Consider the following 12,890-nt stretch of genomic DNA (forward strand, 5'->3'; position numbering starts at 1 on the left):
GATGAGGGAGGGAGAGAGATGTGGGAGAAAAGAGAGATGCTGTAGACCTCCTTTCTAAACACACAAACCTTGCAACAAAAAAGGAAAAGGGGGTGAAGGTGAGAGAGATCAAAAGACAGGGACTGAGACAGAGAGACAGGTGAGAGGAGACCTAGGTGGTCAACAACATTATCTGACCTGCAGCATGGCAAAAGTGTCAGCAGTGATGCCCATGGTGTGGAAGAGTCCCAGAACCTCCTTGCCGTTCCACACCTTACAAGACATCTCATACTCCCTTTCAGCCAGAACACTGCAGCTCTCCTGCATCCAGCTACACCACAGGAGGAAGAGACAGCCATGAGAGGCAGCAATCTTAGAACTACTGTTTGATATTGAGGAAAGTCTAGTGAAGATATTCTTTAGAAGTATTGATTACATTTAAATAAATGTTTAACCAAGACGTGTTGATTAGTAGACCAGTTGTGCTTGTGTTGGCCTAGAAAGAAAAACATGCACCAGGAATAGACAGGTAGAGAAACACTGCTGTAGTTTCAGTAGGGGGGGGGGGTTGAGCAGGCTGCAGCAGAAGACCCAGAGGGGGTTAGGGTCTACCTAGAGGGGTTAGGGTCTACCCAGAGGGGTTAGGGTCTACCTAGAGGGGTTAGGGTCTACCCAGAGGGGTTAGGGTCTACCTAGAGGGGTTAGGGTCTACCTAGAGGGGTTAGGGTCTACCTAGAGGGGTTAGGGTCTACCCAGAGGTTTTAGGGTCTACCTAGAGGGGTTAGGGTCTACCCAGAGGTTTTAGGGTCTACCTAGAGGGGTTAGGGTCTATCTAACTCCAGGAGGTTAGGGTCTATTTACTTGAGCAGGGAGCAGCAGAAGGCACGTAGGGGTTCGTGGTTGGAGCGTCTGATGTTATGGGTCACCATGCCGTCCAGCTCCTCCCTGGCAGAGAGCAGCTGGGGTTTGTTCAGGGTGTAGCTGGCACTCTCCCTGGCACAGTCCTCTATGTTGTGGGCCTCATCCAGAACCACAATCTGACCCTTCAGGTTGATCTGCATCTGCAGGGGAGGAGAGGGGAAGGGGAGGAGGGGAAAATATGACGTACAGAGACAGCCTCCCCTCACTCCTTTTCTCCCCCAGTAGACATGCAGTGGGTTTGACCAGGTGGTGGTCAAGGAATATGTTCAGCTAAAAGTAAAGGAGAACACATCTATACTTCAATTGTGTGAAACCACCTTTCTTCTGGCCTACATCCTCATCCCTCACTCCAAAAATTCCCTCCATCCCACACCCCACCTTGCATCCTCCTCACCCAGCCCCAGACTCACGCTCTCCCTGATGAGGGGGTCCAGTAGGTAGTTGTAGGGGCAGAAGACGATACAGGCTTCCTGCATGAGGTCCCTGGCAGCGTAGTAGGAGCAGGCCCTCAGCCGGCCCCCCAGCCGAACCAGGTCCTCTATGTCCCAGGCCTGGTGGAGACCATGGACCCACTGCAAAGTGTTCTGGTCCTGCATCTTGTGCACGCCGTTTTTGAAGCGGCACGACACGCCCTGCGTGTGGTAGGAAAAAGAGAGAGGAGGAGTTATTTTCATCCTTGACAATACACACATGAAAGTTATTTAGTTCAGCACACTGGTGACCTTGAGGACCTCTCAGAACCGACACTTTGGTCAAAAGACCTTCATCACATAGTACATAGTACATGAGTCTGTTGGCTGGAATTTACCCTCGCCCCAAACAATATTGTAACAAATTCCCTGAGATATTGGTAATGCCAGAAGAGTTGATGTTGGTATCAGCCTATATTGAGTGTGTATATGTCAGAAGGCCCATTACCTGGTCATCAGAAGCGCCTCAAATACCACCATGCCACAACCAGGCAGCTCCCCGGTGACACACACGTGATGACTATACTCCATTACCGCCAAAGGCATGGAAAAGCAGCTATCAAAGCGGTGGGTGAGCCCTCACTTTCTGCCAGACATCAAGGATAAACTTCGGCACTTAAAACAGTTTTGTTTCAAACGGTTCAGTGTGTGTGTGTGTTTGTACGTGTGTGTGGCGAAGGTGAAAGGATTAGCGTCCACTCAAGTAATTGTTATCTTGGGGCAATGGCAGCTTAGGGGTGCGATTTGACTTCATGACTCCACAAAAAGAGAAAGCACAACAGAGGAGTCTTAACCCAATTGAGCGCAGTCAAAGCCAGAAGGTGGGGTGTATAGTGCAGTAACAAGAGACTGGCTTTAGACAGGGCCTAGGTGACTGGAGAGGGGAGGGGGTGGAGCGATAAACAGGGCTGGTAGAAGTAGGATGAGTGCAATCGAGCTGTGGTCATTCTATCCTCTGGGGTTGTCGCGGGGACACCCACTCTCTGTAACAGATCAGGATGTGACACTGTCACCGTGTCGACTTTAGACAGAGGCGGACAGGACAGGTAGACACCTCTGGTGACAGCGCAATAGGGGCTTATTATACGGTCAGTCTCACATTTGTGTGTGTATGTGAGTAATAGGTGCTCATTACACTAGACACCTTACCTTGAGGAGAACAGGAGTTAGGACCGTAACACTGACTATAAAGAGTCTCCCATCAGTCTGAAGCCTCATCGTCCTGCTAGAGAGTCTGTCAGACCGATTGGGGATATTATGTAATTGCCACCCGGGGCGACGCTGATGGAGGTTGTCTGCCTGTCCTTTAACTGTGGGGTGGGGTTACGAATCCTTTCTTTCTAGAGCTCAGAGGCGGCTCGAATTCACACTTTAAGTGTCTGTCACTGGGATTAGAAACACCACTCAAACTCAGGATTGGAGGTGTGTGTGTTTCCATTTCTGAGGAGGAGTTGGTTTTCACATTTGGATTGGGGTAAATCTCCATCCAAAAGAATCTAATTCAGGCCCAACCACCTCCATTGAGAGGTAACAGGGCAACATTAATGTAGCCTATGTAGGAGCTGAGCGGGTCTAAGCCCTAGGGTGGAGCAGGGCAAGAGGCCTTGACCTCGGCTCTACACAACAAGACCCTATTGGTGACACTAAGGAGGACACCATGTTACTACAAAGAATGGCGGTAGGTGAGTCAGAGGTTGGGGAAGCGGGCCAGCAATTGGACAGTCGTCAGTTAAAATTCCAGGTTTTATCGAAAAACAAGTGTGTATAGGGTTGCAAAGCTAACTGTAGTTTACCAAAATTACCGGAATCTTCAGTAATTAAGAGGAAATCTTAAATCACTTGAATCACTTAAAAAATGTATTCATTTTTTATATCTGTGTCTATATTGGCCATGAGTTTCTAGCAGATAGACCAGACCATATGGTTCAAGAGAAAATAGCCTTATTAATTTATAAATAATCAACAATGGCATTATTTTCAATTTACTCTGCAACTTTTCCAACTATTTTCTATTTTCCCACTGCCACCAGTTTGATGCCCGAAATATTAACAAATACATACTGACATAGTCAAATACACACTGACATAGTCAAATACATACTGACATAGTCAAATACATACTGACATAGTCAAATACACACTGACATAGTCAAATACACACTGACATAGTCAAATACACACTGGCATAGTCAAATACACACTGACATAGTCAAATACACACTGACATAGTCAAATACACACGGACATAGTCAAATACACACTGACATAGTCAAATACACACTGACATAGTCAAATACATACGGACATAGTCAAATACATACGGACATAGTCAAATACACACTGGCATAGTCAAATACATACGGACATAGTCAAATACACACGGACATAGTCAAATACATACGGACATAGTCAAATACATACGGACATAGTCAAATACACACTGGCATAGTCAAATACACACTGACATAGTCAAATACATACGGACATAGTCAAATACACACTGGCATAGTCAAATACACACTGACATAGTCAAATACACACTGGCATAGTCAAATACACACTGACATAGTCAAATACATACGGACATAGTCAAATACACACTGGCATAGTCAAATACACACTGACATAGTCAAATACACACTGGCATAGTCAAATACACACTGGCATAGTCAAATACACACGGACATAGTCAAATACACACTGACATAGTCAAATACATACGGACATAGTCAAATACATACGGACATAGTCAAATACATACGGACATAGTCAAATACATACGGACATAGTCAAATACATACGGACATAGTCAAATACATACGGACATAGTCAAATACACACTGACATAGTCAAATACATACGGACATAGTCAAATACATACGGACATAGTCAAATACACACTGGCATAGTCAAATACACACTGGCATAGTCAAATACACACTGACATAGTCAAATACATACGGACATAGTCAAATACATACGGACATAGTCAAATACATACGGACATAGTCAAATACACACTGGCATAGTCAAATACACACTGGCATAGTCAAATACACACTGGCATAGTCAAATACACACTGACATAGTCAAATACACACTGGCATAGTCAAAAACACAAGTGTGTAAAAAAATATATAAAGGATATCATGCTGAAACCCTCATATTAAACACCAATGATACTCACTACGTTGATGTTTTACAGATCTGTCATTCTATTTTGTATTTGAAAATCATATTTAATTATTTCTAATGTTTAATATGTGATAAGGACACATATAATTAGACTCCTCTACAGATCTGAAGCACCAAAAAGGACCACCAGGTGTCTTGTGATAGATTACATAAAATCCTTGAAAGATACCAATTTTCTAGAAGTTTACTGGTAAACTTAGAAAAGTTCCTAGAAATATACCCTCCCTTTGCAACCCTATGTGTGTATTAGGTCTATGTATGTGTAGGTCTGTATGTGCTGTGTGTCTATACTCTACTCACATTCTTGGCTTCCAGCAGTTCCTTGCAGCGTTCGTTGCGGTTGGAATGAGGCACCACCTCTGGGTGAACACAGGTGTGGTCCCTACTGGACAGAATGGTCATGGGGGCGGAAGAGTAGAGCGTACGCTTCATCTCGTGGGCGACCTGAGTGATCTGTTTGTGGGTGCGCGTGCCAAAGAAGATCTTGGGGACTTGTTTCTTCTTGCCCTCTTTGTCCTTCTCCTTTGAAGACTTCCCCGCGGCTCCATTCTGGCCGCCTTTGGATGAGGCACAGGGGCAGAGAGAGCAGGACACCATGGGGGACTGGTGGACACATGAAGGAAGAGATGGGGGGAGAAAGAAGATAAAAGAACAAGATAAAGAGAGTTCTCTTCAATTTTACTTTGCTCACTATAAAAAAAGTTAATGACCAATACCAGACAACTGGTGAACTCTATATGTTCTAGTAGTTAACATATAGGAAAGTATAGCAAGAATGTGTATCCACATAATACTGCCTGTCGGCCATGGTTAGATGACATTCTCTGACTACTGAAGGCTGATAGGTGGCCATTGTTGGGGATGTGAAAGTGTAGCTGCTTTTTAATTGGCTGTCAGTAACCACAGTGGATGTGTGGTGTCCCTTTCTCTTGACACACAGGTGAAGCGTAGCCGACAGCGCTGCTGAAACCAATACCAGTCAGGTGGTGAGCTCTTTTAAGTGGGACACTCCAACCCTTTCAATAACACTAACATAAACCTTAAGCTTAGTAACTGCAGAAGTCCTGCTTTTACAATAATAAGAAATCCCTCACTCTCTTCCATCTTTTACAATCTGGCACCAACCGGTTTATATCCCTCACCGTATAAAGGAAAGCTCAGGGTGTGTTACACCTCTCTGCCAGCAGATCAAGCTAGCTGAGCCTGTGGTGCTTCAGTTGAGACTAGAGGGGCCAGGCGGTTCAGGTAACCCTCCTTAATGCTCCTTCTCCAACCATTCAATATTACAATGTGTGTTAGGGGACCCTAACTGAGCTCAGCCACTTTTCCCTTGATTGAACAGGTATTCACTCTCACTCTCAGCATCACACATGGGGCAACAGGCAGCGGCGATGGGTGGAATTGTCCAGTGTTGAATGAATGAGCCGATGTGTGTCTGTTGCAGAGGGTAGACAACACCATCAGGCCCCGTTAGTTAGTTATCTACATTCCATTCCAGGGGGTGTCTGCTCGCTCCTATGAGCCCAGCGAAGCCCCAAACCGTGTCAGTCTGCGCCTTGGATGGGGACAGGCATGTAAAGGGATACCCTTGTCAGCAGTTTCCTGCTGCTGCCTCTTGACAAGGGTCTCTTTTCAGCAGTGACCCCATCCTCCCACCTGTCGATGAATAAGTCATTATTTGCCATGATCTCGCAGGTGAAGGAGGGATATGCGGAGGGGCCTATTTAATGTGGCAGCAGCAGGAGGTAAGGTGATCAGGCTCTGTTGCCCAGGCGAGTAGCGGAGCCGCAAAGCCGACTATTCTGTTCCAATGATCTGGCCCTGCTGTAACCTGATCCTACTAGGGGACCCTAGAGGCCCCTCTGTTTATTCATCATGTCAGCTCAGGGTTCTTTATCCCCTTAACTCACAGAAGCTGCCTCCCAAATGTCACCCTATTTGCTTGCTTGTGGCTTCTCCCTACAGTGTTCATAAGAAAACCCCTCAAAGATATCACTTGGTATGTTTCAAACAGTACTAGAGTCATCCTTATTGTCAGGGCAGCGACAGTCAAAACCATGCCCTTGGATGTAGGTGTTGGTGTGGTTCTCAGTCACTCAGTATACTTTTGGCACGGTAGACCTAGCCGATTCCAGCCCTGTGTGCCTTTGAGTTTCAGCATTGCACAGCTGACACTTGAGAGACAGGAATCTCACACTCCGGGGGGCCAGGTGATGGTGGTGGGGGGTTGGCGGGGACAGGCTGGCTCTCTGGTGCCGCTCGCTGGACGCCAATTTGCACCTCAGTCTTTAAGGTTCGGAATGCATTCCAGTGGGAGGTGGGGTGCACATAAACACACACATGGGTGGGCTGGCTAAGTCTCAAAAAGATGACTGCAGTGCCATCCTGATCAAATACCTTAGGAGACATGACACAAACTAGCCATCACCCCTCTGCTCTGGAATGAATCCCAAACGGCACGCTATTCCCTATATAGTGCATTACTTTTTAACAGGGCCCACAGTGGACTGTGTATGCAATAGGGCCCCATTTGGGATGCACCCTGGTCTGCAACTGGCACAGGTGTGAGGATGTGGGGCCCCCTGAATGGCTACCCAGCCTTCCCTCCTCAGAAAGCATGCGTTTATCCCTTTAGGTCCCAGGGCTCAGTAACCAGCAGGTAAACTCCATTCAATATTTATCCCTGGCTTTCACAGATCAGCGGCGAGGCAAACCCTCTTAATTAAAAGTGGAGCTCTATCCCATAAAAGAGCCCCATTCATGACTTCAGTCAGCAGTTCACAGCAGAGAGGGGCCGTTCAGTTATCAGCTGGGGAAAACAAGAACAGCGGGAGGGAACTTTCTCCACCTTCCACCTCTCTTCGTTTCTTTTTTACCCCCTTCTCCTCCTGCAGCCTAAACACAAGCTATATTACATGACACATTCACTTGGCACACAAGAAATGTGAGAACAATGCCAAATGGAGCACAGCCACAAATTAAATAGGCTATGCTGCCACCCAGTGGACAATGTAGTACTTAGCGGTACAAAATTGGATAGCAACAGTAAAATATTTATCTTCATGGATTCTAATGGTTGGCATTAAAGTGGTAGTCAGTTGAGCTGATCCTAGATCAGCATTAAAAAACAACATATCCATAGTTAAAAATAGATGTACTCACACAATAGTGTGCCTCAGGGGGCAGGTCCATCAGTTAGGGCTGGGCGATATGGCCAAAATAATTATCATATCACAATATTTTCCTATTTTTATTAACAGTATGGCGGTATGTGACTGTATTTTATGTTTTTGAATAATAAAACAGTTCTAAATATGTTTTATGAGTAGTGCATGAGCCTATGATGGAAACAAATGAATTCTAAGTGATTTGAACAGACTTTCTACATTCTGATGGTTTTATTCTCAACCAAACTAAATCAAATCAAAGTTTATTGGTCATATACACAGTTTACCAGATGTAGGTGCAGCGAAATACTTATGTTACTAGCTCCTAACAACGCAGTAAAATATTAAACAATACAAAATAACAAAAAAATAGGAAATCAAGAAAGGTCAAAACTAGGTCACAACTGCCTGGGAAAGTAGTCCAATTTGTAGAACTTTTCATTAAATTTAGCACTGTATCAAAATATCTTTGTAGACGGTAAAAATCCATATTGGTATGTGGATCTGTACCGGTATACACAAAATATTTCACAGCCCTACCATCAGTTGAGCTGATCCTAGGTCAGCATTAAAAAGCAACATATCCTTAGTTTAGAATATAAGTACTCACATAGTGCGCCTCAGGGGGAAGGTCCATCAATTTAGATCAGCACTCACAGGCAACTGGCAACATATCCTTAGTTAAGGTACAGTAGATGTACTCACACAGCAGTTTCTATCAAGTGGCAGGTCTATAGTCTGTGCCTGGGTACTCAGCTCCACAGTCCAGGTCTGTGCTCCAGGCACTGGCCGCTCTCCTTCTGGCTCATCATCTATAAACACCACTCCTGGCTCCAAGCACCTCCTCTTACGACCCTGAGGGAAACCGAGAGTAAGGGTTTATGTTATTATTGTGTCATTATCAGCACAGGCCTGCATAGATTATAAGATCTTTATATCTCGTTTAAGTAGTTCCTGAGATGTCAAATACTTCTTTAGGCATTCAAGGCAGGAAATAACTGAAAATCAGCAGACACGCAGATTTTGTATACCCTGGAACTTGAAACAGGGACAAATCAGAAAGGTTCAACTTATTGTTAATATGGCTACCCATAAAAATACATGACATTCTATAAGGTGTCCTACCTTCTGCTCCATGGCAGGGGTGCGGATGCGTTTCCTATCAGGCTGGAAGTCATCATCCTCAGAGGTGAGGGAGGTCTGGAGCTTGTCAGACAGACAAGAGGCTAGAGACTTGGGCTTGTACTCCCCTGGTGGAGGGGGCACTGAACAGACCAAGACAAAGGTATCAACATTTGTATTGAATTGAAAAATGTACAAACTGAGCTGAGCTAGGGGATTGGGAGTATGACTTACACTGCAGTACGGATTTGTTTTCTCAATCCATTCCTGAGGGGATCCCAACGGGGTGCACATTTCTGTTCGAACTCAGCATGAATACACTATATTCAACTAATAAAATAATCACCAAGCCCTTCATTTGTTGAATCATACGTTTTATTAGTGCTGGGTTAGAATGGAAATATTCACCCCCTGGGCATCCCAATACTGAATGAACACTTATTTTAACTTAATATAATACATCAATAAAATATATTTAGTCTCAAATAAATAATGAACATGTTCAATTTGGCTTAAATAATGCAAAAATAAAGTATTGGAGAAGAAAGTAAAAGTGCAATATGTGCCATTAAAAAAGCTAACGTTTACATTCCTTGCTCAGAACATATGAAAGCTGGTGGTTCCTTTTAACATGAATCTTCAATATTCACAGTTAAGAAGTTTTAGGTTGTAGTTATTATAGGAATTATAGGACTATTTCTCTCTATACCATTTGTATGTCATATACCTTTTGACTATTGGATGTTCTTATTGGTACTTTAGTATTGCCAGCTTAATCTTGGGAGCTGATAGGCTTGAAGTCATAAACAGCGCAATGCTTGAAGCATAGCGAAGAGCTGCTGGCAAATGCAGGAAAGTGCTGTTTGAATGAATGCTTACGAGCCTGCTGCTGCCTATCACCACTCAGTCAGGCTGCTCTATCAAATCGTAGACTTAATTATAATATAATAACACACAGAAATACGAGCCTTAGGTTAATATGGTCAAATCCGGAAACTATCATTTCGAAAACAAAACGTTTATTCTTTCAGTGAAATACGGAACCGTTCCGTAATTTATCTAACGGGTGGCATCCCTAAGTCTAAATATTGCTGTTACATTGCACAACCTTCAATGTTATGTCATAATTATGTACAATTCTGGCAAATTAATTACGGTCTTTGTTAGGAGGAAATGGTCTTCACACAGTGGAACGAGCCAGGCGGCCCAAACTGCTGCATATACCTTGACTCTGCTTGCACAGAACGAGAAGTGACAATTTCCCTAGTTAAAATGAAATTCATGTTAGCAGGCAATATTAACTAAATATGCAGGTTTAAAAATATATACTTGTGTATAGATTTTAAGAAAGGCATTGATATTTATGGTCAAGTACACATTGGTGCAACAACAGTGCTTTTTTCACGAATGCGCTTGTTAAATCACCCGTTTGGTGAAGTAGGCTATGATTCAATGATAAATTAACAGGCACCGCATCGATTATATGCAATGCAAGACAAGGTACATCAACCAGTAATATCATCAACCATGTGTAGTTAACTAGTGATTACGTTAAGATTGATTGTTTTTCATAAGATAAGTTGAATGCTAGCTAGCACCTTACCTTGGCTCCTTGCTGCACTTGCATAACAGGTAGTCAGCCTGCCACGCAGTCTCCTCAAGGAGTGTAATGTAATCGGCCATAATCGGTGTCCAAAAATGCCGATTACCGATTGTTATGAAAACTTGAAATCGGCCATTCCAATTAATCGGTCGACCTCTAACACTGACCAACATAGTGGATGGCTAAGTGGTTAGGAATCTCACTATGACTATTTCTCAACTAAGATTACCTGGGTCTGTGGCAGAAGATGATCCCTGTGCCATCACTACCTCCGGTGAGCCTGTGAGGTCCACCACCACAGTGGCTTGTGCTTTGGGCCTGTTGTCTGGGACACTGGCGGGTTTGCTATGACAGGCACACTGACAGGGGGTGGTGACAGCTGGCTTCTTACCCTCTGTAGGACTGCTGCCGTCCTGTTCAAGCTTACCTGGACACACACAGGACATACATACTGGAATCATCATCACAGTTAACCTCAGAGACGATGAATTCTAGTATGCAGCTGCAGAATATGCTACACTTGAATATACACTACATGCAGTAATGCTTTATGTGGACCAGAAATTTAAAATAAAGTATTGCTTGCGAATGCAAATAAGCCAAGAATCAAAACTCATAAGAAGTTGTCTAAACAGCACCCTTACCATATTGTGCCTGCTGCCAGGCCAGGGCAGAGCAGAGCAGGGCTAGGCTCTTGCCACTCCCTGTAGGGCTCTCCAATAGACAGTGCTGTCCATGATTCAGCCCTCGCACTATCTGGGAGACAATCACACAAACAGGGGTTAGTCAGTCACACACTCAATAACAGACTGATAACACAGAGTAGGCTAACTGCATACAGTATTTATGGGATATGGGGTGAATCTCAAAAGTTGTCCGCTCCTCAGATCTTATCCTCCAGTCTCCTTGCTTCCCTCTGACCTTTTAAGGAGAAGGCAAGGAGAGAGGAGGAGGAATCAAGAAAATACTTTTGAAAATCACCCATGGTTAAAAGTGTGTGATGCTTACACACTTACAGAGTTCATCATGGCCAGCTGCGAGGGGTAGGCTTTGCAAGGGAACTGTATCTTCACCCCTCCTATGGTGTACTCCACTGGGGGAGCAGCCATGGTGACTGCCTTGTCCAACTGATATACTATCTGAAAAAAAAATCAAAACAAGCTTGAAGCCAGTAACGTTACATGTTGCTGCAACTGACAATATCATTCAAATCAATTGGTCACATCCCCCTCACAATATGGCTCTGACTAGTTAACTAGCTAGATCTTAGTTATTTGCTTTTTGCGAAATATACGTCTCTGCATCTAGTTACGGTAGCTTATCGAGCTAGCAAGCTGTGTCATAACGCACACAGCAAAACTAACATCACGCGCTAAAATGTAACGTTTGCTACTGGAAACAGACTGCTTGCTTCTTAAAGTAAGCTTAAGCTAACTAACGTTAACCGCTTTCACTTTTATGTGTGATTTGAAGTACCAGGTAACTAGCTAGCTGTCCTTGCTAGCTTGTATAGCCTCCATCTACCACAACTTTCAGCAAGCATAAACGATCTAGCTATTTACAATATCAATGAAATTCATGTTTGAATGGTGTTAATTTACCTTTGTAGCTACAAATTTGATATACACCGCTTGTTAGCTAACTGTAAACATACCTGACTAGCTAGCTAGAAGTTCCCGCCGTGTAAGCAAGTCCCACAAACCAATCAGATTGGATAAAAACATAGTCGTCACGAAAAATGAGAGTTGACAGTAGCCAATTACCACAGAGCATTTGCTGGGGTCTCCCATGTGCTAGCAAAATATGAACAACCAATGTATAATTGTCTACATTACAACAGTTTTGTAAATAACATTATACATTATCATGCTAAATGTGTTTTTTTTTTATGGAGGACCAAACATGCCATCATTATAAATGCATAAATAAATAAATGCAAATATAAATGGATGAATGAATGCACACATAGATACACAATTATTTAAATAATTAATCCCACTTTCATTCATTTATATTATTTCTTCATTTATTTATGTATTTCTTCCTCCAAATTGGAAGGCAAAAATATATTGGTGGTATCTAACACACCATAAGTTAATTAATGTCACGGCGCAGTGCTCTGTTGCATTTGCCTGGGGTTGGTTCAGTACGTCAGAACGGTGTTTAACATTTAATTAAACAGAAACGGTGATGTACTGAACGACCAGTTGAACAACGGCGTGATTATGTGGCCTAGGCGGCAATCGTCTATAGTGTACTGCACCAGGACTCTCTGTTATCACTTCAACTCTGGCGAAGTCATCAGGCAACTTCATCCAAATTGTTAAGAACTAACGGGTTCACTTCTGTTTCTGTTGTACCAGCTAGCTGACTCAAGTTTTTGATGCATGCCTCTATAAACGGGGTCAGTATGCTAGCTCCCTGAACTTGCCA

General features: G+C 43.6%; 1 protein-coding gene across 7 annotated transcripts in view; it reads right to left on the bottom strand.

The window, feature by feature from the left end:
• Positions 1-12,154, bottom strand: part of LOC115136832 (BRCA1 interacting helicase 1) — a 111,270-nt gene extending 99,116 nt beyond the window's left edge. For 6 of the 7 annotated variants that reach the window (XM_029672659.2, XM_029672657.2, XM_029672654.2 and 3 more), the window contains exons 1-10: positions 12,059-12,140; positions 11,474-11,596; positions 11,102-11,213; positions 10,687-10,884; positions 8,858-8,997; positions 8,438-8,587; positions 4,866-5,168; positions 1,311-1,532; positions 841-1,040; positions 178-310 (exon numbers count right to left, since the gene is read on the bottom strand). In XM_029672659.2, coding sequence (XP_029528519.1) covers positions 178-310; positions 841-1,040; positions 1,311-1,532; positions 4,866-5,168; positions 8,438-8,587; positions 8,858-8,997; positions 10,687-10,884; positions 11,102-11,213; positions 11,474-11,566 — 1,551 coding nt within the window. In that variant the 5' untranslated portion in view covers positions 11,567-11,596; positions 12,059-12,140. Of the gene's footprint in view, positions 1-177; positions 311-840; positions 1,041-1,310; positions 1,533-4,865; positions 5,169-8,437; positions 8,588-8,857; positions 8,998-10,686; positions 10,885-11,101; positions 11,214-11,473; positions 11,597-12,058 lie in introns of all 7 variants that reach the window. The other variant, XM_029672655.2, reaches the window with a different exon arrangement.
• Between the last annotated feature and the right edge of the window lie 736 nt (positions 12,155-12,890).

Source organism: Oncorhynchus nerka, linkage group LG11, assembly GCF_034236695.1.
Source record: "Oncorhynchus nerka isolate Pitt River linkage group LG11, Oner_Uvic_2.0, whole genome shotgun sequence".
In the NCBI taxonomy this organism is placed as follows: domain Eukaryota; kingdom Metazoa; phylum Chordata; class Actinopteri; order Salmoniformes; family Salmonidae; genus Oncorhynchus; species Oncorhynchus nerka.